The sequence below is a fragment of the Stylophora pistillata genome, chromosome 10 (genome assembly GCF_964205215.1).
Source record: "Stylophora pistillata chromosome 10, jaStyPist1.2, whole genome shotgun sequence".
NCBI lineage: Eukaryota > Metazoa > Cnidaria > Anthozoa > Scleractinia > Pocilloporidae > Stylophora > Stylophora pistillata.
In genome coordinates this window covers 23601565-23626500 of record NC_142528.1, presented here as the reverse complement: position 1 = coordinate 23626500, position 24936 = coordinate 23601565, and the positions used below count along the sequence as shown (strand labels likewise).

At 38.2% G+C, this 24936-nt stretch overlaps 1 protein-coding gene and 2 pseudogenes across 3 annotated transcripts in view; all 3 read left to right on the top strand.

Moving 5' to 3' along the window:
- Window positions 1-6717, top strand: part of LOC111321465 (RNA cytidine acetyltransferase) — a 21497-nt gene extending 14780 nt beyond the window's left edge. The window contains exons 17-28 of the mRNA XM_088735697.1: window positions 692-825; window positions 1302-1350; window positions 1955-2051; window positions 2150-2260; window positions 2702-2815; window positions 3677-3732; window positions 4240-4290; window positions 4405-4473; window positions 4816-4914; window positions 5395-5468; window positions 5676-5778; window positions 6215-6717. Of these exons, the coding sequence (XP_088591823.1) occupies window positions 692-825; window positions 1302-1350; window positions 1955-2051; window positions 2150-2260; window positions 2702-2815; window positions 3677-3732; window positions 4240-4290; window positions 4405-4473; window positions 4816-4914; window positions 5395-5468; window positions 5676-5778; window positions 6215-6283 (1026 nt within the window). The 3' untranslated portion in view covers window positions 6284-6717. The remainder of the gene's footprint in view (window positions 1-691; window positions 826-1301; window positions 1351-1954; window positions 2052-2149; window positions 2261-2701; window positions 2816-3676; window positions 3733-4239; window positions 4291-4404; window positions 4474-4815; window positions 4915-5394; window positions 5469-5675; window positions 5779-6214) is intronic.
- An 848-nt stretch (window positions 6718-7565) lies between these two features.
- LOC148722336 (zinc finger protein 862-like) lies at window positions 7566-19040 on the top strand (annotated as a pseudogene). Its single transcript, XR_015992809.1, has 4 exons — window positions 7566-7580; window positions 7764-7956; window positions 17539-18205; window positions 18258-19040. The product of XR_015992809.1 is annotated as a zinc finger protein 862-like (transcript).
- On the top strand, window positions 9051-13653 carry LOC148722337 (uncharacterized; annotated as a pseudogene). Its single transcript, XR_015992393.1, has 2 exons — window positions 9051-9232; window positions 12500-13653. The product of XR_015992393.1 is annotated as an uncharacterized LOC148722337 (transcript).
- Window positions 19041-24936: the final 5896 nt, after the last annotated feature.

Sequence of the window (24936 nt, the reverse complement as noted above, 5' to 3'; positions counted from 1 at the left end):
GAGCTAAAAATAAATTAGTTCTGAATATCGAAAGGTCAAAGTACGATTAACTCGGCCAATGAATACGAGCCTGATGCATTGAATACTTTTTGTGCAACACGGGTTTAAAAACTCAAAATTTTACATAGAGTGTATGAGCTCATTAGCGCTTTTGCCACCCAGAAATTTTGCTGTTTTTGATGGACTATTTCTCCTTGAATATTACACCCAAAAAACTAAAAATTTCACCATGTACTAAGGTTTTCTAGGTCTTTAGCTGTCTGAAGTCAATTTGTATCTAACATGCTTCCTTCTTTACGCAAAGCCGTATGCAAATGACAAAAATGTAAACAATGACGTCAGCATGAATCTGCCTATAGAAAGGTAGCATATTCTTCTCAGTAGCCCTTTTCCGAATTACCCTTGGCCTCATTTTCAAAACGAGTCCTTGTGCTCATCCTTTCATATGATAAATTTTCATTCACATGCAAATTAAACTTATTTTCACAAGAATGGTCGAGCACTAGGCCTCGTTTTGAAAATGAGGCCAAGGGTAATTCGGAAATGGGCTATTATTTTAAGACCTTGAGTTTTGGTCCGGCCGGGGCCGGTTGTCAGGGGCCGGTTGCCAAGCTTGCCCTACAGGCTTTAAAGCATTTATTACCTAGTAATTCCAACTGACTTATATTCAATATTTTCATGTATTTCATAGGATGTTGGCCTACTACAGGAGGTAATAACTCCACGCAGTAATCTACCGCCTCTTTTGTTGAAACTCAGTGAGAGACCAGCCGAGCAGCTGGATTATTTGGGCGTGTCTTACGGTTTGACAGCACAACTGTTAAGGTACTGACAAAATTTTTTTTTTTTTACCCAAAAATATGTCGTCTAATCTCCTTACAGGACCTTTATTCGTTAATGAGCTCTTTTCTCAAAATTCATACCTGATCAAGGGACTGGTCATTGTTTATCTCAGGGGAAGTCAGAGGATTTTGGTTGTTTCACGATAAAATTTACTTGATCCTCCCCTTAATATTCTAATGTCCCCCCCCCCCCCCACATTGGCAGTCAATTCTTTTAAAGTCGCCGCGTTGTACTATGACAGGACTGATCCGCCCTCCGATCCCCTTTAAAATCATATGATCCCAAAACATTCTCCCCCCCTGACTTTACACACACCCTTGCTCGAACAGAATGTTTATTTGCTTATTCAGACGCAACACTATTTATCGCAAGAATGCGGTATGTTTTTTCATCATGAATTCACTTACATAGATAAACAATTTTTTTTCACGTCTTTGCTTTTTTTACATTTCTGCCAGATTTTGGAAGAAATCCGACTTTGGTCCTGTGTACCTACGCCAGACTCCAGTAAGGAATTTAAAGCATACCGACTCAATTTTCTTCATTAGTTTTTTTTATCGTCTGAACGAGATTCTGTTGCAGGAACTAGGGGCATGCTTTGGCAACATATGAATAAGTGCAGAGTAAGCATGAACACTGGTCAATCTTTGATGCTTTGCTCAGTTTGCAATACGACTATTTCTCATAAATATGGGTCTACGCTGCGCTTGCTCCGCGCGCTGCTAGCTTCGCTAAAAGTGATTTGTTGCCGAAAGACTGGGAGCCAGTCATTCTACGATTTTTATTTTCTTCATTTAGCACTTGCAGTTTGCTATATTACCACAGAAGAGAGGGTACCGTGCGAGCAAACCCTCATTATTAGCGCTGTAGGTCACGCGCTTCTCTGCTTGTGGGAAGATTTGAGACGAGTCGGGGAGAGGTTTGTGCGAGGTCTGGCATTAATAATAGGTAGTCCTCCCTTTGCCCGGGCTTTGAGACCGAGTCGCCTAGTATGAATTGGCTTGAACTACCTACTGTCCCTGCGTATCGCTTATCGTCCATAGTAGAAGTGTAGTTTTTTCTAGGGGTTTTTTTTTTTTCCTTACTGGAGTTGTCTCTGTTTACTCTCTAGAATGATTTGACTGGCGAACACTCTTGTATAATGTTAAGACGACTATCCGATCAAGAAGGAAACTCTGATGACAACTGGCTGCAAGCGTACATGGCTGGTGAGTGGTGTGGCCTGCCAAGGCTGAATACGTCGCCTTTAATTATTGGCAAAGTTATCGCGTCTCACTGATGATCGCTTTTTCTTTATTTTCTCCAGATTTCCGCCGGCGCTTTTTGTCTCTCCTTTCTTATCAGTTTCGCAACTTTCGACCGTCTTTAGCTCTGAGTATTCTGAACAACAAGAGTTTCAAAGGTGTTAAAGATTCAGGTAAATCAGTTAAACTATTAGATTTTGACCATGAGATTTCCGTTGCGTGATATTTGATGAGAGCGAATCCTGTGTTCGCAAACATAGAAGTCGAGAGCGAATTGCCTTATTTATTAATTTTTTGTATGAATTTTCTACTAGTGTTAAACGTATCAATAAGAAAGGCTCATTTATCTTTTATACTGATGCAAATAAGACACGCCATTTGCTGCTCAGTTTTCCTTACTTTTTACCACTATTCTGCTTGAAATTTTAAAGAGAAATTCATTTTTAGATAAAGCAACCAAGTGGTACGTGCAGATCAGAAGGTCTATCTTAAAAGTTAGCTTCTTCTCACATATCGATACTTCTTAATTGAACTTTTACTTCGTAGCAAGAGGGCTAACACATCAACAGTAAGTCCACCATGACAGCGTACCTTCTGTTTTCATTGTTTCTTAGGTTTAACAAAAAGTGAGCTTGAAGCGGTTCTTACAACTTACGACATCAAGCGATTGGATCTTTATTCACGTAATATGGTGGATTACCATTTGATCACAGATTTGCTTCCAGCGGGTGAGGAACAGGAAACTAGTCTTTTTTTTTTCTTTTCAATCTGAATGGCCTGTACAAGTTCTTGAAAACGGATACAAATTGTGTTATTACTTTTACATGACCAAAATTTAGCAGCGCTTTCTAAACAGCTCTTCATGAACATATAATATTCTTGGAACTGAAAGAATTTACTTTGGGCAGAGCTGAGGTCACAGAAACGTTGGAAATGTCATAACGCAACAGCTCCCTCATCATTCCCCCCCCCCCCCACCACCACCCCCCTTCGCTTCCTTCTCTCTCAGTCCTTCTTTGCAATACCAGGATGTTGGGGGTGGGGGTTTGATAGATAACTTTGTGTATTACGTAATGGTAATTCAACTGAGTGGAGTGCAATTTGGGCTGAAATCATACGCGTGATTTCAAAATCGAACGAGCGAAATACAAGACTTGGTGAATTCAAATATTTTATTGATGCGGTACTGAGCCGGTTTTAAATAAAAAGCGGAACCGGAAACGCTTTTACATCTTATTTTGTATGCAAAACAGAAAGACTTTGACGTCATGTGTCAAAAACTCAGTCAAGCGTAAAGTGATGCGATTTAGAGCAAAAAATGGTGCAATTCGTGAATAAATCGCACCAATTAGCGCCAATCAGATTACAGGGACCACCAGTAATTTCAAAATGGATGCAATAAACGGTAAAATCCTTCAGTATAATCTAAGAGTATAAAATATCTAATTTTGACTAGCTAAAATAATTCACCCCACTCAGGATTTTAAACAGTTAGCGACAAACTGTGAGGGAACCGGGGTGAATTTCCAAACATGAATTGAATATAAAAAAAGTTCTAACTATGACATGATATTGTTTTTGTCGCACAGTCTCCAGGCTATATTTCCTTCAGAAAATGGACTTCGATCTTTCTGCAGTGCAGTCGGTAAGTTTAAGGAGTATACTACGCTCTCAGATTGTCTTGGAAGGTCTTTCTTTGCGTCTCAAGGAGTACCAACATTTGGAAGCAGACAAAGGAACGATTCACCCCCCCCCCCTCCTCCCCGTCCGGCTTCTTCGTGAGTCTCGTCTCCTTCTCCCTCTTTTAGGAGTCAGGTTACGATTTTCTGATAGGGTCAATCAATTATTCATCTGTTTGTGGATAGAAAGTGCAGTTACCCATATGCACGTATCCACCATGAGAGGGGGGATCAGGAAAATTATTACAGCCAATGAAGGGGATCATTAGAATACTACAGGGGAGGGGGTCAAGTAAATGTTATTGCGACACTACCAAAATCCTCCGATCCCCCTTCCCTAAGCGATAAATAATGACCCATCCCTAAGATAAGGTAGACATTTAAAAGGTTGAAAATATTTTTTGGTGCACGCATGGTTTGGTTCGGTTACTGATGGTGTATGTCATGTAGTATGCTCTGTTTTTTTCCAACAGGCGATTCTTCTCGGACTTGGACTTCAACACAAGACAATAGAGGCCCTCGAGGTATATGTTAATCGTCAAACCTTGAAAGGTCATTCACATATTTTATAGCATAAATTTGACATACTATTTATGGTTGTTATGTTTGTTCTTTGTTTGTGTTTTTGTTTTTTTTAGAAAGAACTAGAACTACCATCTTCTCAGTTACTGGGATTGTTCAACAGAACTTTGAGAAAAGTTGTTCAGGTAAAAATAAAAAAAATTTAAAATATGTACTTCTAAGAGAATAGGTCTTTTAGTAGGTGCGATTAAATAGAATTACTCCGGTGATTATAGAGATACGCGCGCTCTGATTGGTTGAAGATTGCGTCATATCTCGCTACGATTACCTCGCGCTCACTCTGTACTCTTTTTGACAACGACTTTCGTCATCACAGTGGTCAAAATGTTGTGGACTCACGAGGCGCTGTGAAACAATTTCCATAAACTAAACAATATCAAGATGTCAAGACCTGTCAAAAAAATAGACTAAGTAGGTCTTCTGCGGATGTAAAGTTTACAGTTCCAATTTTTTTTTTCTCCTCACAGTGTTTTAATTCTGTTCTGGAGTCATCCTTTGATGCTCAAGTCACCAAAGGAAGAGAAGTGGCGATGGAGCCGTTAGCTCAAGGACTTCAAGAAGATTTGGTTAGCTTTCTAACTTATCATACTACTACCTTTCTACCTTTAACAAAGAAAACTCCAGACATATGCTCCTTCTCTTTTTCTTTCCTTCGGTGACCTTTTCAACACTTTCACTTCCAAGATCTAAACATCAAATTATCTGCTCTGTTAGCCATATATTTCTTAGTCTTTTAAGACTGAATCTTAGTGTTAAATCAAGCAACATCCTACTGTTGATATTTATCTTTTTTTCTTTTCACCTTACTGCTCGATAATTGTAGCAATGATTTTGTGAGAAACTTCTTTTTCAAGAGTCACTGTCGGTAGTGAAAGGATTAAAACTCAAAGTTGTGTCTTATCAACGATATAGAGTGGGTGTGATTCACGTAGCGGAGAGATACCAAAAGCGATTTTGTCATATTATTCACAGGGCGTTTTTAAGAAAACTTCTGTTTCGAAGAGAACCAGATATTCATGGCATAATTTCTTGTTGACAAATTTCAGGAAGAGGCAGCGAAGGAATTGAAAGAAAAGCAAAAGAAAGAACTGGAAAAACTGAAGAATATTGATCTCAGCGAGTGAGTTCTTACACTGCCCTTTGTCTGTCTGTCTGTCTGTCTGTCTATCTTTTCTTCTGCCTGTCCGTTTCTGGACAGTCCCGTCAGATTTCGGACACTTTCGTCTGAATTGTGGCGGTTCCGATCGATTTTGGACTGTTGCGTCTGTTTTGTGTCAGTAGCGTCCGTTTATTCATTAATTGACTTAGTTATTGTGCTCTTAATTAGGTTTGCCATATCAGGAAAAGATGACGAATGGAGCACGGCTTTAGGTAATAATAAGAACAACACCAGTGTAATTAGCGTTGCAAGCACAAAGCGGAAGACACAGGTGGGTAGAAGTCAAAACTTATCCGTTGTTCCCATTTTCTACTTACTTTTCCTCATGAGTGTAATCGTACCTCTTCTTAAAGATTGTCATTGCATTTCCCTTTCCTTTCGTCCTTGCATGGCTATCCTTTTTATTTTACTCCTCCTTTTTCATTTACGCTCCTTTCTTCTCTTCCTACTCCTTCGTTTGCTTCTCAACTGCTCCTTAAACTTCCCAGTTTTGCATTCCACACCTTTTCTCGTTTCCTGCCGATTTGTTTTTCTTCTCTTCCCAACTTTCGCTTAATCTTTGTATCTGCCCTTGTCGTTCTCTTCTTTTGTATTATCTCTCTGCTCTTCTCTTTTCTCGATTCTTGATCTCGATAATGCACTAACTTTTCTTTTAACTGCCACTAAAATATCTGTCTCATTTCATAAATTATGTGTTTTCTTTTCAGCCATCCAATGATCAAAGCAAATCACCTAAGAAACGCAAAAAGTCCAAACAGAAGCACCACACTGGTTAAATCTGCTGTAAAGTTATTAAGCATGTATCAGAAATCAGTGTAGAAGAGGATCTGTCCGTTATTTTCAGTCGCCGCTCGTTTGATAGTAGTCGGCCTCTACTCTGAATTGGCTAACGCCAGGAACAGCAGGATGACGGCAAGTTTAGAATTCTTTGACCGTGACAAAATCTCTCGTTAATTACTCAGCCAAATGAATATCAGAAATGCCATGGAATGCTTCCTGAACAGTAGAGAACGTTTGCGAATAGGCCGTAACAAACCGCAAAAATTTCGTGAACTCAAGAACTATGGCGGCTGCTACATTAAAAGAGAGTGCGCATGCGCTCAGGGCAACAGGACTTTCCGAACGTGAACCCATGCGTAACCCTTACTTTGACGAAGAGTGACCTGAGAGCTGACCGCAAAGCTTATTTTGACAGTCTTATCATGGTTACTAGCGCTTTAAGCTCCAGCTTCGTTCCTTTTACCACATGGAGATTTTCATAGCACGAGTTCCTAAGAAAATTGGTGATTAGTTTACTCAGAGACCAGAATAAACAACATGTTTGACGTCATTCCTGTGGTTTGTCTTCATCCCTTCCCCTGGAAAAGGAGATTGATCCATGGAACGAGGTTCATAACTTTTGCTTTGAATTATTTGATATTTATGTGAGCATATTTGAAATTTGATGCTACGAAGCCTCTGTGAGCGACAAAGATTAAAATTTTATATATTTCGCTGACTGCGCGAATTCAAAGCTTCAGCGCGTATTGCAGCAACGTTAAAATAGCATTGGCGTGGCATTTTGATTGAAGATAAAACACTTCCATTTGGAGGAGCACCGCCCATCCATTTTTGATTTAGAACTTGGAATATTTAGTTAAAGGAAATCTTTACAAAAAAAAGAACATCGATAACCTAAGAATTGAAGATCCTTTTGTTAAAGAAAGAATTAGTGTCTTCTGACCATTTTCCGTCCCTACCTCTTTGCCAAAACTCATCAGTGAGATAAAACAACGCACCAGTATTAAATATAGAGTGGCTTTCCAAGGTATAACGCGAATAAAACAGTTAAAGTGCCCCTGAGATCAAAATTTTCGTACATCATTTTTCATCATTTTCGTGTTCAGTGTGTCTCCTTCACCTACTCTGCCAAATTTCAGTCTAGACCGAGCACCAGAAATATATTTTTTCGGGCCGTTAAACTCGCGATTTCGCGTCCGCCATTATTTGACAATGTTCCGGAAATTGATCGCAGGACTCAGAGGAAGTGACGTCAAAGGCTCAACGCGAAAATCTAACATGGCGAAATGTCAGGTAAATATAACAGTATGCTTTACTCTATTCTTACAAAAAGTAAACAAAAATGACGAGGCATCGATGCGTAATTCAAAGCTGAAGTAATCGTGCAGACCATATTGTAGTAGTCATATTTTTAGTCACGTTTGTGAACATGATATGTCTACCGCGTGAGCTCATTTGGATTTAAAATGACTGCCTTTTTCAAAATTTAAGGGGCTACTGTCGTTGCAGAGAAAAAACGGAGTCACACTGAACAGCACATATGCAAATAAGACAAGCTGTGCAGAATTGGTTTCTTTTCTTTCTGACGGCTTCAGAGATGACCTCATTTGTGAGATAAACTCCAAAAACTACTTCAGTTTAATGGCAGATGGAACGGCTGACTTTGGAGGTATTGAAAGTGAAACAGTGGTATATGAAGGCCCATACTGGTCAAAATTACACTCTAAATAAAAGCTATTGGCTGGATTGTTTTTTCATGCTACTATCATGTTTTAGTGCATCTATGTCGCTTTCTTGTTTGCATTAATATTTGATTTTTTGTGTATCATGCAAGAAAAAATTACAAATTCAAAATTTTTTTAATGTATATGTACATATTTTTTTGTATCATGATGGTATAAATTTTTTTCCATGGTACTCCAAAATTTTGGGGATTGTGTGCTCATTTTTTTGGATCCATGATGCATTGCGGTCATTCTGGAGAGAGGTATGGGTCGAGGGTAAGTTCCCGCCAAAACGGGCTGTCGTCGCCGCCATCTTGGAATATGTCTTCGTCAAGTAGAGAAACGAGAATAGCTAATATAGCATTAAACGCCATCCGAGAGATTAATTCTCTATTAAATACATCAGCCAGACAATCATCTTCTTCTGGTACCGATAACCAATCTCCAGGGCAAGCTGGAAGTAGACCTAGCAATGTTCTCAGCGAGCTTCGTTCTCGTTTCCCAACTCTATCGGGCAACGCAACCAATGCTCCCTGGAATGTTGCATCGTCATCCCATAATATTGGAAGAACAAATCGTACTGCAACAAGGGATTGTGCGATCAAAGATATTGTAATTGTCGGGGCAAACACTGAAAAAACACCACAACCAAGAGAAGAAAAGCTGCAACTGGAAAGAAAGAATCGAGTCATTTCAGGTTTTGCGATTCACAAAACGTGTAATGATACTTTACTTTAATCATTTTTCTCAACAAACTTAACATATATACAAAGCTGAGGGGAAGGCCAAGAAACAGGAAAGGGTTCCCTTGCAAAAGGCCACCCAAAAAAGAAAAACACTACACATACCTATATATATTTGTAATAATATAATGATTATTATAATAATGATAACAAGAAAAATAATAATAATTACTTTAATAATTACTTTGTACAGCAAAGTAAAAGCACAATTCCCAGATGATTGCAAGGATATCAATTTTGAGTTTGTAAAGAACTGTTATGGGACACATCAAGCCTTGATTAGCGAATGGAGTAAAAATTTATGGCAGCATACTGTTGAAATCTATTGCATCCACCACCACTGTCTATGTTCGTTTATTTGCTGATGACTGTGATGACTCCGAGTTTGATAAAAGCCCTTTTGAATTTGATGAAAAGAAGTTAGAAAAAGAAGATGACCCAAGTGTTATACTTCATGATGCTGATAAGACTACTGCAGGTAATATTGTAAGATAGTAGTTAATTCTATTGTATTGTCTTTGGTTTTAATAGTTGCATTGGTATTGTGTTAGGTTTTTTTAAATTATTACAATCATCAAATCTGTCTGGTATTATTAGAGCACCATATACATGTAATTATTGAAACAATATACATGTAGCTCAAAATGGGACTAAATGATCCTCAAATTTACATTTTGATTTGTTCATACTTTGAATGTTTATTATTATAAATAAAAGGCTAATAGATTTTTTAACAGACAAACGTTTTCGAACTTGTTCAGTTCATCATCAGAACTAAAAAAAATGGAAATAAACATCCAAGTAATCCCATAAGGGGATAGTGTTAAGTGGAATGCTTCAATTTGTTTTAAACAAAACTATTCTCTTATGGGATTACTTAACACTCTGCAATTTAGATGTTCATTTCCAAATTTTTTTAGTCCAGATGATGAACTGAACAATAGTCCCTTTTACAGTTCCCGGCGCCATATTGAATGTGTAACCGCGCAAACATGATAGCGAGGTTAGTGTTGAGTCGCGTTGCGAGTTCTAGTGAGAGTTTAGTGAAATGTGGTGGTGCTCTGTCCTTTTCATCGAGATATTTCGACAATGAACGATACTTTCCCTACGCAGGATATTCCTCCTTCTTCTTCGAAAGGAAGAGGAAGACACTGTGCCGCTTTTTGGTTGTGCTAATAGCTATTATGACACAGCAGGCAATCCAACAGGTCTGCATTTCTTCTAGTTTCCGAATGACTTCCAGCAGTGAATCAGATGGTGCAATCTCCTGAATCGCCAACATGGAAAGGACGGATTCTTCATCACAAAATCAATTTTTTTGTGCTCAGAACATTTCAAAAAAGACGACATGCGAAAAAACGTGGGCAGGTCGCTGGAAATTGGTGAAAGGTTTATAATGTTTGTACGGTTGTTTTGTTGCTTGGATACCGAAAGAAAATGCCTGCTTTGATTTTCGGTATTGAAGTGTTTATGTTGGGATTTTTGTTTTGGGGGGGGGGGGGGATTTTTTTCTCCTTATTAAAATGGTGATATTTATATTTCTTTGTGTACTGTGGTCTTATACGATATCTGTGAACTGAATGTAAAATTACAAAATTGTAATGTACAATTAAAATATAAAATTACAAATTTATAAAATGATGAGTTTAATTATTATATATATGGGCAGAACCATCTCGATTTAACTGGTCAGTACCGAAAAAACTATGGAAAATGCCTGCTAAAAGGGTCCCGGTAGCAACTGTGACAACTGAAGGAGAGTCATTTGAAGTTGAACAGGAATTATTTCACCAAGAAGTTAAAGCACCTGTGTCAACTGTCAATGCTGCTTCACCTTCACCAGCTCAAATTTAATGCTCAAATTGATTTAGGTGTAATCTTTCCTTACATTAAGAAATATTAATATTAATGTTGTTAGTACTCAGGGAAAAAAAGATGTTGGGCTTGTAAAATCAAGATAAGGTACCATTGTACATTGTGTAAATAAGGGAAGTGATTGGCATGACAATAAAACGCGAGTTAAACTATGTCTTTATGGGAAGGAGCTTCAAAATTCTATTCTTCAAACATAACATTTCGAAGAGCCTATTGACAATAATTAACATTATTATTCACAGGAGAAAAAATAAACAGTTCTGTACAGTCTAAAATAATCCTAGTTGTTGCATATTGAGCAAACTCTTGCAGCATATTTTTGTGAACAAGTTCTTGTGCTGGAAATGGGAAAGGTTCTTTCAGTTCCACATAGTTAAGATTAATCCATGTAATGCAGACTCTGGACACCAGGCTCTTGCTGATCCCAAATCTATCAGCAAGATCTTGTACAAATAACCCAGCCTTTAGTCTCATAAGTATGAGCAAAAATTCATCCAAAAATGACAATTTCTTGAAGGCCCCGGCTTACTTCTGTTATCATCTGTTTGGTATGGCTGACTCTCTTTCGACAATTTCTCTCCTTTCCAGTACTGCATCTTTGCCAGCACTGGGTCAATAAAATTATAGAAGCTTATGAGTGCTCCATAGTTTGGGAATCCAGTATAAAATAGAACCGCAGACTCATCTTTAATTTTGTCAATTGAAAATTGGCATGCCAATAAATATCCCCCTCATTTTCAACTTCACTTAGTTTTTCTTTCAAGTCAGCTAATTGTACTTGCAGTGGCTCTATTTCCCGTTGCAGCTTAAGAACATCTGATTGTTGCAGGGCTGGTGAAGATGAAGCAGCATTGACAGTTGACACAGCTGCTTCAACTTCTTGGGGAAATAATTCCTGTTCAACTTCAAATGACTCTTCTTGAGTTGTCACAGTTGCTACTGGGACCCTTTAAGCAGGCATTTTCCGTGTTTTTTTCGGTACTGACTAGTTTAATCGAGATGGTTCTGCCCATATATATAATAATAAACTCATGATTTTATTAAATTTTTAATTTTACATTTTAATTTTACATTATAATTTTATAATTTTACATTCAGTTCACAGATATCGTATAAGACCACAGTGCACAAAGAAATATAAATGTCACCTTTTTACTAAGGAGAAAAAAATCCCAGCATAAACACTACAATACCGAAAATCAAAGCTCCATTTTCTTTTGGTATCCAAGCAACAAAACAACCGTACAAACATTATAAACCTTTCACCAATTTCCAGCGACCTGCCCACGTTTTTTCGCATGTCTTCTTTTTTGAAATGTTCTGAGCACAAAGAAGTTGATTTTGTAATGAAGAATCCGTCCTTTGCATGCTGGCGATTCAGGAGATTGCACCATCTGATTCGCTGCTGGAAGTCATTCGGAAACGAGAAGAAATGCAGACCTGTTGGATTGCCTGTTGTGTCATAATAGCTATTAGCACAACCAAAAAGCGGCACAGTGTCTTCCTCTTCTTTTCGAAGAAGAAGGAGGAATATCCTGCGTAGGGAAAGTATCGTTCATTGTCGAAATATCTCGATGAAAAGGACAGAGCACCACCACATTTCACTAAACTCTCACTAGAACTCGCAACGCGACTCAACACTAACCTCGCTATCATGTTTGCGCGGTTACACATCCAATATGGCGCCGGTAACTGTAAAAAGGGCTATTTTAAAAGAACATTAGACTGTTAAAAAATCTATTAGCTTTTTAAGTATAATATTCAAACAACACTAGGCGATTACATTATGTTAAATTTCTGTCTTTCTTTCCACGTTTTCATTGTATATAATAATGAACACTATAAGAACTGAGTATATTGTGCTTTTCAGTTGACAAGAGGGAAACTATTGACCTTACTGAAGATAAGGAGTTTACAGAAATAGATGTAATCACCCAAGAGATCATAAATCACTGTGTAAATGATGTGCAAAACCCTGTTGAAATACTAAAGTATGCTCAAGGGAAGATTCTAAATGGTAGACCATTGGAGACAGCAGATGTATCAATTGAAATTGAAGGGGAAACCAATTTTATTCTGGTTGACAGAGAGAATTTACTGGAATCGGTATTTGAGGAAATAAGCACAATAAGTAACTTCAGGTTACCATTGGAAGTGAACTTTATTGGCGAGGCTGCAAGGGACTTTGGAGGCCCTAGGAAGGAGTTTTTTCGATTGATGCTGATTGAGATTAAAGACAACCTTTTTGAAGGTGGAGTGTTACGGGAAGATTTTTCTGAAGAATACAAGCCAGCTGGCACTGTAATGGGGCTGAGTGTTCTTCAGAATGGTAAAAATCCTCAATTCTTCCCTGAAAACATTCTTAAAGAACTAGCAAATGGCGACACATCATCATCATGTGTAAGAAATCTCATGAGAGGGTTTCGTAAAGTTGGTGTTCTCCGGCTATTGATGAAACTACCCACTTTCATGTATCTCTTCATTCCAAGTGAAGCAAGTGCTCTCAGTGTGAAGAAGCTTGCTAATCTTCTCACTCCTAAATTCTGTGAGGAAGGCTCAAATGCAAGAAAATACTAGAAGGAAGTATATGCTGCATTTATTCGTTACATTAAAGAAGTTGCTGCTGGAAGGAGAGTGTCAGGAAATAACACCCTTAACCTTGGTCATGTGCTGCAGTTTGTGTGTGGAACAGATGAAGAACCTACACTAGGATTTGTTTTACCACCAGAAATCAATTTCATTGAATGTGGTGATGCATTTATGCCCACAGCCAATACATGCATAAACGTTCTCAATCTACCCATCCCAAGCTACTCCAAACAGCTTCCAGGTGACGAGTTTTTGTTCAACCTTTATGACTTGGCTTTCAGTAGTTCCTACTTTGGTGTTGTGTAATTTTACAAAAACTGTGGGCTAGGAAAAAAAAGGGAGAGATCGACTGTTTGTTATCAAGGGAACATGTTTTGAATCATGGTTTTAACCTTTTGCATGTTAACAGTTTGTTCTAACTAAAAACATTGTCATAATAACACCTTTGGTTGTGGTTTCATATATTTACAAAGTTTTAAAATTTGTTATTATTGTTTACTGAGATGTTTTTACAATCAGAATGTCCACTGTGCCTACATACAAACCCAAGCTTTTAAGTTGTGTAGGAATAATTTATATTATATTTTTGGGAGTTTATAAAAATTGTTGTTCATGGTTATCACTGCTATTCATAAAAATGATATACCAAATAAAGTTTTCCATTTTATCATGATGTAATTATTTCCTTTCTTAGTTTTGATGTCATTGTGATTGTTGCCTACACTGGAATGACTAACTACTGTTGTAGACATCTCACAATGTATGGCTTCCTGAGCCACACGAGACAGCATTGTCAGCGTATGGTTTCAGAATTCAAAACCAATGGCACTCAATTTTAATGTTTTTCTTTGCCTTTTCACAATCCTTTTGCTTATGAAAAAAACATAAAACAATGAAAACTACTTCATAAATAATGAGATGAAAACTAGTGAACACTAATGTAGGCTGCAGTGGTGTTTAATGAACCAGTGATAGTTGAGATCAGGTCAGGCAGTGAAAGGTGTGTACTGTCGTTTCAGATGTTAGTCCTTTGTTGGAGTACCAGTAATTCTTATAAATATCATGCAGAAATATACATTATTTTCTCCTTAATGAAGTGATAAAATCCTAAACTTTGTTTTAAACAGGTAGCCATTCTCGTTGCCAAAGAGGAGGTGGGTGGGTTAAAATTTCGTATCCAAAACTTTATTTGGTGATATGTGAAAAGAAGAATTCTTCGATTTGAGCAGTTTTAACTAACTTCAAATTCCCAATGGACGATGATTGGCTATGAATACAATGGGTGTTTAACCCAACTACTCGGCCGAATATTATGTAGATTTCATCAATGAATAACAAAAATAATTGCCATAAAAAAAAAAAACTATTTGATAAGCTGAAAACAACACAGGAAATTAATTTCTAAAGTGAATTTGTAGTAAGGGACCCTTCATTATTTCTGGGAGGAGGGGATGGGTGATTAAATGGGGGGACTTGAATTTTTTTTTAAGCCTACAAAAGAGGGTCTTGAAATACACTCTTGAGCTATCTTGGGGTTGCAAAATTTTTCTATCGGAATTAAAGGGCAGTCATTGAAAAAATGTGTTTATCGTAGTTGGACCCTTTAACAAAAAGGTACCTTTGCTAGTTAATCACCCATCCCCCCCATCCCCTCCATAAATAATGAACAGTCCCTAAGAATCAACCATGGAATTGTGGAAAGTAAAAATAATTCAGAAATATTTCTGTATTCACTCAGAATCTGCCTTGATTTTTTTTTATTTTCTATTTTTTAGTGTAACTAAGTATTCACATTTAGAAATGAAGAAGTGAGATCTACGCATTGCAAATAGCTAAGCTGTCCCTGATATTCATCATTATCTAAGGGATCAGGTAATTGTAACATTTGTTCTCCTGAAATTGCACATGTTGGTGGATTCAATTGTACCTGATAGTCAACATCCTCCACAGGGACTAACCCTTCAGGATCAAAGCCATATTGATCTAATTCACTTTCTGATAGTGAGGGTTCAGGGGGGTTGACATTCTGTTGCATACCAGCTGTCCATAACTGAAGTGGGGAATTGTTTTTCTCTGTAGAAACTGGCCTGTTATTCATCTGTGCAACAAATTCTTGAAGGGAAATATTGATCCTTGGAAGGTAGATATAGTGTAAACAATACAAATGCAAATCACTCAAAGGATCAAGAATGCCAGTTTTCTCCATTTCATTAAACAACTGTGCATAGAAACATAGGACCCCAGAATAAACATCTGTATGACTTCTCTCCACTCGGCAGTTATGAACAGAGGACCCAGTGATGATACTTCCCCTGTTTAAGCCCTGTTTTTCCAACATGAATTGAGTAACATGCACATTCTCCATTCCATAGTCGCATCTTGCTCTGGAAGGTAATCCATATTTATGAGTTCCCTCAACAAAGAGTTTTAAAACAGTTTCAGCTCAATTGTTGTCACAGCATTTGCAGTAAATTATTAAACGCGAGAATCCATCAATACAAAGATGAACTACAAGCTTCCACCTAATTAGTTTGTGAGCACCTTCAAAGTGCCAGAGTGAATTGGGTCCAGGTACACTGTACTTGCGACGGTATATAACTAATCTCCATCTTAACGAAGTGCCAATAGGATCCATTCTTCAAGACATTCGCTTACTCTTGACGGCTGAACCCTAATACCTCGACTTCTCAAGGCACCAGTAAATCTCCTTCGGCCAATATTTGGTGTGAGAAACCCCCCTCTTGCTTGATTTGTGTCAGGTGCAGTCAATTCTTTATGGATGAGGTCTAACTGTTCATCTGAAATGTTTGAAAACTTTTCAAGTTTATCATCTATTTCAAACATCTTTCTCCTTCTTTGAAGTGTAGATACACTGATACCGAGCAGCTTGGCTATTTTTTCCCAAGAAAAATGAATTGTACGTAAGTATTCTATTTGGTCCTTTCTGATCACAATGATTGGTCTTCCAGGTCCCTCTCTGCCTTCCACAGGTGGAGTAAAAAAACTACCTGATGAGCTTCCACTTGCTACAGTTTCATGAGAAAGGAGAACATCGTGAAGGGACTGCACATTATTCTTTAGGATATGCAAAGACTCTTTCAATGTATAGTTTTCTGGAGCTCTCTCGAGATCGTGTTCAATCAAAGTCAGTGTTGCATAAGCATCCTGTAATCTATGTTTTGTTATTTCGATGATTTCTTCTGTCCAAGTTGTTTCTTGGAAATTTATAAGAAGATTAACTATTCCTTTTAAATTCTGAAGGAAGAGTTGTAATCCTCGCTGATTTCGTTCCCTAAATATAATATACCTTGACATTTTTGCGGTTGTAAAATTACAACTTTGAAAACAAGATGGCGGCGCTCGACTCATACCTCTCTCCGCGATGAAAGCAATGGATCATGGATCCAAAAAATTAGCACACAATCCCCAAAATTTTATGAGTACCACGGAAAAAAATTTATACTATCATGATCCAAAAAAAGATATGTACATATACATTAAAAAAACTTTGAATCTGTTACGAAAAATTTGTATATGGCAATGAAAAAAAATTATACTCTTTCATATGAAAAAATAATATCAATGATTATATTATCGCCTTCAAAGTAATTTTTTCTTGCATGATACACAAAAAATCAAATATTAATACAAACAAGAAAGCGACACAGATGCACTAAAACATGATGTAGCATGAAAAAACAGTCCAGCCAATAGCATTTATTTAGAGTGTAATTTTGACCAGTATGGGCCTTCATAGTGGTATGCCGCTTGGTGAGAGATGGAGTTCCTATAAACTGCATATTGGGACATAAGGCAGTTGTACATACTCATGCGGAGGGTAAGTTCATTATAAAAACATAAATTTATAAAGTAGCCGGCGGGTACAATTAAAAATATTCCCTAGTTCTTATTAACCGAGCGGGAGGTGGGCATGATGAGGTACAAGAAAGTCTATTACGCTTAAAAAACACCGAGCTAGCTATGATACACTCGCTCCGACGAAGGGCTAACGCTCGAAACGTCAGCTTTTGTAATCGTTACGGTGGCCAATTTACCATTTCAACTTTGTTGATATATCCAAATTATTTGGTTACTCCCACCGAAGCAGCCCCAAACAGTTTCTTTCGAAACTATCAGCCTTTAGCTATGATACAAGTTTTTAAAATGCATAACACACCCCTGGCCTTGATTAAACAGTACACGCAAATGTTAAGATGGATCAAAGCGCTCCTCTTTTTAGTTCCCAGAATGGTGAATGCAGTCTTTAAGTTTTACAGTGTCTCTAAACAACCTTGTTTCTTTTTGTAATGCTTCTTGCAGGAATTAAAGAAGCAATTGTGAACTCTTGTGATGATATCATTCAGTGGGATAAAAGAGTTGTCGCGTTGGGAGCAGACGGGGCAAGTGTTAATCTTGGAAAGAAGGGCGGAGTAGTGGCGTTAATGAGGAAGGATATTCCATATCTTGTAGACTTTCACTGTCTGCCGCACAGACTTGAACTTGCTCTCCTCGAAATGCAAAAGAGTTGCATTTGTCAGTCGAAGAGGTCTATGACGTGATGAAGGTCGTGTGGAAGACTTACCATTATAGCCCTAAAAGTTCACGCGAATTGAAAGCTCTTGCTAGTGAGTTAGGTGTAGATGCATTAAAACCGACTCAAGTATCTGGGACACGATGGTTGCCACATGTCAGCCGTGCATTGAAAGTATTTATCAAGTTGGGAAAAACGTCAGAAGAACCAACTGGTCAGTATGCCCTTGTACTCTGTCATATGGAACACTTGAGTACTTCCTCAACCAGCGCTGACATCAAAGGTCGCGCAAAATTCATTGCCAAGAGGATGAGAGATGTTCAGTTCGCAGCTTTCTGCCACTTTTTGGCAGACATGTTCTCTATTCTTGGAAAGCTCAGCCTCAAGATGCAAAGTGATGACGTGATTCTTCGTGTAGCTGTATCTCAACTTAAGAAACAGTTGCATCCATTACTTGCCTGAAAAAAGTCACCATGTGCCAAATGGTTACTTGGAGAAATTTCTCAAGGTCTCGAACAAGTCAAGTAACAAAGACATTATGGTCTTTCAAGGTATAGAACTCGAAGGAAGTCTTGAGGGAAAAGTTAAACGCATCTCCATTGGATCGGGCCCAAGTTTCAACTCCGTGGTTAACAAGGCCATCGACCTCTGCCTGGATGGCCTCAAAGAACGTTTTGGCCAGTTAATGGATTCGCCAGACTCCTCCGACATCCATTCTCCATATAGTCCTAATAAAGTGATCCAGGACTTTTTGGTCTTTAATATTGATTCTTGGCCGCATAAAGATATAGAGTTGATTGTCTTCGGAAGTGGCAACATTGAAAGGCTGACCAACTGGTTTGAACCAGCTCTGCGAACGGCTGGATGTCAAGTAGATGATATGCTACCACAGTGGCAGTCTATGAAGATTACGTTCAACTCTCAGTTTCGTGACAAGGATTACAGCCGTTTGTGGAAAATGTTCCTGTCCAAAGATCCATACAAGTCAGATCTCAAAGACATCCTTCACCTGGTGGAAATCTTACTTGTACTTCCAATATCTGCTGCTGGCTGTGAACGTATTGTCTCCTCTCAAAACAGGATCAAGAGCAGCCTAAGAGCCTCCTTGAAAACCACCTCACTTGAAGGCCTTATCAGGATCTCTGCTCGTGGTCCACGTCTAGAATAATTTGATTCTGTTCTTTCTGTCAACCGCTGGTTTGCGAGAAACTGGAGCAAAGGCGAAAGGCACTGAAGGCCAAATTTTTCACGATAGACTATCGGCGACCAAATCCTGAAAATTATTCGCTAAATTCGCGACTAGAATTTCTAATCAAACCTTACTTAGAGATCTAGTGATTGTTGAAGATTTTTGAAGATAGATCTGCAGCAAAGTTCCTCGTTAAGCTCGTTTCCAAAAGGCAGCACATGCACGATGTCGAACGTAATTCTATCGTCACTAGACGCCATCTTGGATTTAGGTAACCTATAACGTTGTATATGATCCATTCTAGTGTCCTCTTTGTAGCTCGTGTGAATTTAGCGGGCTCATTTTTGATGTTTGTGGGACTGTATCACTATGACACGATAATCTATCTAGTACAGTGACAGGGTAAAAAACTTTTTTTATGTCGTGAGCAGAGTAGTTAGGAGAGGAACATGGAGCTAATCGCCATCGAAAAAGTGTTTTCCAAGAGAGACTCGATACGCAAGGCCAGGGAAGCTTTTTTAATTTCAAGAGGCAACACTATTTATCCAGATGGCCTTAACGCTCGCGAAGAAATGTATTAGTTTCTAGTTATTTATCCAATTTACCTCACTTCATTTCTATTTTTGCTCACTATTTTTATTTTTATTGTTATCTCATTGTCAATCACATTAGTTTTACATATTTCCGCTGTTACATCATACAGCTATCTATGAAGCATCACCCCAATTCTCTGTCAATTCCCACTACACCTGAAGAAGGCTGTTTTGGCCAGCCGAAATATAGTGCTCCTTCTTAAAATTTACTAATCTACGTTGTACCAGTCTTGCCTCTATATTTAAAGCCCCCTCAGCCCCACCCCCTGCGCCGTCCCTGGTCTTGGAATTAATAAAGTATACAATTGACGTAGCCCAGTTGGATTGTCTGCTAATGGAGACAGTGTTATAGTATAAGTAGCGTTCGTAATTAGATTTCATAGGTCGAAGTGTCTGGAGATAAATAAAGGGACTCGCCGCCATTCGAAGGCGACTTCACAGATTCAATGATATGCTCGAACCAATCAGATATGTCTTAGGACAATCAGAGGATACACTCTGCTTTCTTTGCATCAAATTTCCCAGCGATATGTCTACTTCTTTGTTAAAATCGGCAGTTTTTTTTTTAATCATTATATATTCAAAAAGCTTTCTTGTTATTGTTTTCCTCAGCTGGTAGATGTGGTTGCAATGTTTGTCGGATGCACCTTTACCGTGCATAAAGCACAAAAGGTTGTTTGGAAATAGCTTCCGTTAACAACTTGTAAGAAGATAATTATCTTTCACCGTGTAGAACCATAGATTGAAGTAGTGTTTTCACTGCTGCCTCGTTCGTTGCGTCGTAAAGATCTTAAAATCAGGTCACCTTTAAAGTCGGCAGATAAAATGGACTTTGGGCCTGGAAAAATGCATTCAACCCATGGAACAAATCACACGAGCCTGCCTAAAAGGGTTCACTGGGCCACTAACCTGGAAGAAATAGTTTACTATAGTCCCTACAACTTACCCTATGAAGTAACCGAATACACAGACTCGATGCAAAAGGTTGAGACAAAAGTGGACGCTTCGAAAACCAAGCGACCTCATCAGTCTCTGGTAGCAGCTCGGAAGATACAGGAGAAAGTGTGGGAGTTTGTGGAGAAGGTTTACGGTCCTAGCGACGAGGTTGATTTCGAACTCTTGAAAGAATTGCATAAGCACTGGGACGACTTGGCCTTGGAATAGAAGACCATGGTACACTATGGGTAATCTTCACTACAGAGTTGCAGTGTTTTATTGAGACAAGGTTACTTGAATTGAATTGGAAAAGTAACGCTAGAAGGCTTTTTAATGATGAATTGATCTGTTTGAAAGTATGTTCAAAATCTTGGTTTTAGCTTGCAAAGTCGAAAACAGTTTTTTTTTTCTTTCTTTAACTAGTAACTGGTGAAACTGTTCCGAAAATTTTTGATACAACGTTACGTGAGTAACCTCTTAACCTTTTACAACTAACATCAGTTCGCATATTCTCCATACTGTTCTCTATACATTTCTTTAGGTGCTGACAAGGAGAATTTGCTTAACAATCAAGAGCTTTTTTAATCGGTGATCATTCCCTATATTCTCATGATATTCTCATGACCCCTGTGTTTGACTCAGGAGTGAAATTTTTTAAGGAGAAATGAGATGTAGGTCAGGGGTTAAAGAGTTAAAAGTAGTCGCCTATTCTTCACGGGACAGTTAGTGTCCACTTTCAAAAGTAGGTTGGTAAAACTCCAGTACAATACAAATTTTATTGTCAACTCCCCGTGGAGGCTTTTCAGAGACAAATATTAATAATACTGGTAATTAGAAAATAGTCAAAAATTGTCAATGAACAGTTATTAAGAAACTATTTGCATATAAAATTTATGACATTAAAATTTTGGAGGAAGCATTGACTCTCTTCACTGTATATCTCTAAGGAACATGCATGTGCAGATTTTTTAAATGGTTGGAACTCGAGCATTAATTCATTAGGAGAAGACTTGCTTGTTTGTTGCGGTAACTGATTTGTTTTTAAGCTAGCTTTATGTAAATGCTGTATTTTCCTCTGTCAGTTTTTGTTTTGACGTTAAATCGAGCATTAATCATAAGAAGACGACTTGCTTGTTTGTTGGGGAAACTGATTTGTTTTTAAGCTGGCTTTATGTGGATGCCGTATTTTCCTTCGTCAGTTTCTGTTTTGACGTCAAATTGATACTTGATCTTCAATAAAGAATTTATGTGACGCCATGTGCAGGAACTGCTTCAGGCTTCATGAACAGTTTTCTAATCTTTTTTCGTTAATCACTAGTTTTCATCCGGATCGATTGTTTCGCGTGTTTTCATTCAACTTGACTTGTTTGAAATTTATCTATTTTATAACTAGCGGCGCCCTTGGGTAATACGAAGCGGATCCCGTGTTCTGATTGGCTACAACATGGGCTATCTTACCCGCTCGAGAGTGCCCGCTTTGATCCCGTGTAAAGAAAAACATACGTGGAGTGGAGTTAAAAAGGTAAATTACCTTTGGATAATATCCGCGATGGCATCGCTATGCCTCTAGGTGTCCCGGAAGGTAGCATCTTGGGTCCTTTGTTCTTTTTGCTCTTCATAAATGATCTACCTCTCTCTGTGTGTTCGGATGTTGATCTTACCATGTTCGCTTATGATACCTCTGCTCTAGTGAAAGGTCCTTCTTTCCCTTGCTTAAATAACTGTCTTACCTCCGTTACTTCTCAAATTTTTGCTTGGGCTGTCTTTAATAGGATGGCACTTAATTCTATCAAAACTAAGGCTCTTCTCTTGACTAAATATCAGAAATATGCCCATTTATCTGAACCTCTTTTTGATAATAGTTGTTAATGGTAACCTTATTGAGCAAGTCACGCATGCTAAATTGTTTGGCATAACAATTGATTCCTTTCTTTCCTGGGAAAGCCACATCAGCAATATGTGCTCTCTCATTAGGAGCAGACTTTCGTTTGCCCTTCTGAAACGTATCAAACCATTTCTTACTCATAACTGCTCTTTGAATTACTATAACTCTTTTATCCACTCTTCGTTGTTGTACTGTTCCACTGTTTGGGGTACTTGCTCTAAAACTCTTCTTCTCCGTCTACTTCGTCTTCAAAAACAATCAGCTCGCCTTATCCTTGACGCCGACTGGCATCAGTCCTCAGTCAATCTCTCTTTGCCAAACTCAAATGGCTCCCCATTTTTCTCTTAGTTAACCTTAGAAAGCTTGTCCTCCTCTTTAATATTCTTAATAATCCTGAAGCACCAAGCTGTCTCAAACAATCTTTCCATTTCTTGTCTTCTAGACGAATAACTGGTGCTTGTAACCTTGACCTTCAACTTCCTTCCTTCCGACAAATAACTAGAGCTTGTAACCTTGACCTTCAACTTCCTTATTCCCGCTCAAACTGCAGTAAACGCACTTTCGCTTTCAATGTAGCTTCGCTCTTCAATTGTCTTGACTCCGACCTTAAAGAACTTCTACGCTTCCCAAACCCCTGTACCTCTTTTTCGACTAATCTGTCTGCCTTCAAAGGTAAAGTTCTCTCTCTTTTTCTAACCTTTACCTCTCGTGCTTCTGACCTGGAAACGTTGCTTTGTCCCAATTGTCGCTACAAACTTCGTTGCAGTTATACATCATAGTCTTTTGTTTTTAGTTTTTTGCAATAGTTAATCTTAATCAACAATGCTCCATGATACTCTGTAAGTTTTTTTATATTTTCACTCATATGTATATAGATGTTCATTTAGTATTTATACTTTGTCGTTATGTATTTTTTTCATATTTTATGTCAATGTTTCAGTAGTGTGAGGGCCTCATGTTAGATAACTCCTTAGGTTAATGAGCTTCTCTCCTTAAATAAAGATTGATTGATTGATCGCAAAAAACGGCAAATACAGGCAAAACAAAGAAAACGTAAACAACCCTCATGGGTTTATTGTGCTACAAACACGGTTTTTTTCCCCAGGTCTCGCAGTTATCAAGTCATTCTTGATTCTTAATAACGCGAAATTCTTTCGCGATATGATAAATCTTTTGTCGAAGGAGCTTTTTCGGTCAAGCTGGTCGTATGTTAGCCTCGTTTTTTTGCGTTTTTAGGGACCAGGAGAACTAGATCTGTAGTCCCCGGCTTTGTCATCCAAATGGTAGTGCAACAGATTACAAAATCATCTTTTTGCGAGTTTTTAAAGATGTGTATCAGTTTTGTTAGTTTTTAGAACCAGTTTAATTGTTGAGAAACGGTAAGGTGGCGCTGTCACGTCTATACAAATTGCTCTCTAAAAACCAAACAAAACAAAAGAAAACAAAGTTGACAAAAAAAATACAATTCAACCCAAGATGCCGCCTTAAGGATATTGAAGATCAACATGGATCGCTTAGGGCGGACAAACAAGCCGCCCATCAATAAGAGTGCAGTGGAGCGATGAACACAGAAGAGTTTACTTGACCTTCGATCTGTGTTCGCTTAGGATCTGTTTGCGAAATATTTTACGTATTTTTTAATTATACTAGATGTGAACGGATACTTACCCATTGTGGACACGCATAAACAAATTACTGAATGATATTTTGCATCCGGAAACGGATATAGGTTATTATCATATAAGGGGAAAAATTACTGAATTGTGATTGGTCAAGACAGAGGGAATTTTTTCTTAATTTTTGTAATTGCCCCGGGCAAAATAACTTGAAAATGATTGGCTGAAAATCGCTTAGCAACGGCTGCCAAGGTAAAGAAATTTCTGTTTGTTTTGTAACAATGGCGTCCGTTTTGCGCGAGATCAGTAAGAAAACATTTTGCCCCTTATATTATAAACAAGTAATCACATAGTTTCTCGTAAAATTAAGGATTATAGTTTCCTCGTAAAATTAAGGATTACTATCACTTGTGTTTCGGAAGTTGTAGAAATTTCCCTCGTCGCTGCGCGACTCAGGCAATTTCCATAACTTCCGAAAACATGCGTGATATTAATCCTTAATTTTACTCGGCCCCATGCGATTACCTATACTTATAGGCTTTGAATCCCTATTAAAATTACTATTTCGAGCAACTAAGCTTTAGAGAAGCAAAACGGGGTCGTTAGGCCTTGTTGAGACCCACGAAGACTCTTGCTGTGTTCACGCTTCCGCGAAAAAGGAAACGGAATACAGACTGCAAGAGCAACTGTAATTTATGAGGGCGCATAAGGTGCACGTTGTTAAGCTGCAGGTGCAAGATGTAGATACAAGATGTCATCGCTGCCCTGGCGGGTTGTACTTGAGAGCCTGTTGAAATCAGCGTGTAGTCATAACTATATAACTATGATAATTCAAAATAAGCGCTGGATAGATACAAAATCGAAATTTTGAGGCCATAAAGGGAAATTGCTTCCAAGTGCAAGTAATAACTACGTTGCTTTTTAATCATCATTGATCGAAAAAAGAAGAACATTGGCCTAACAGCTAT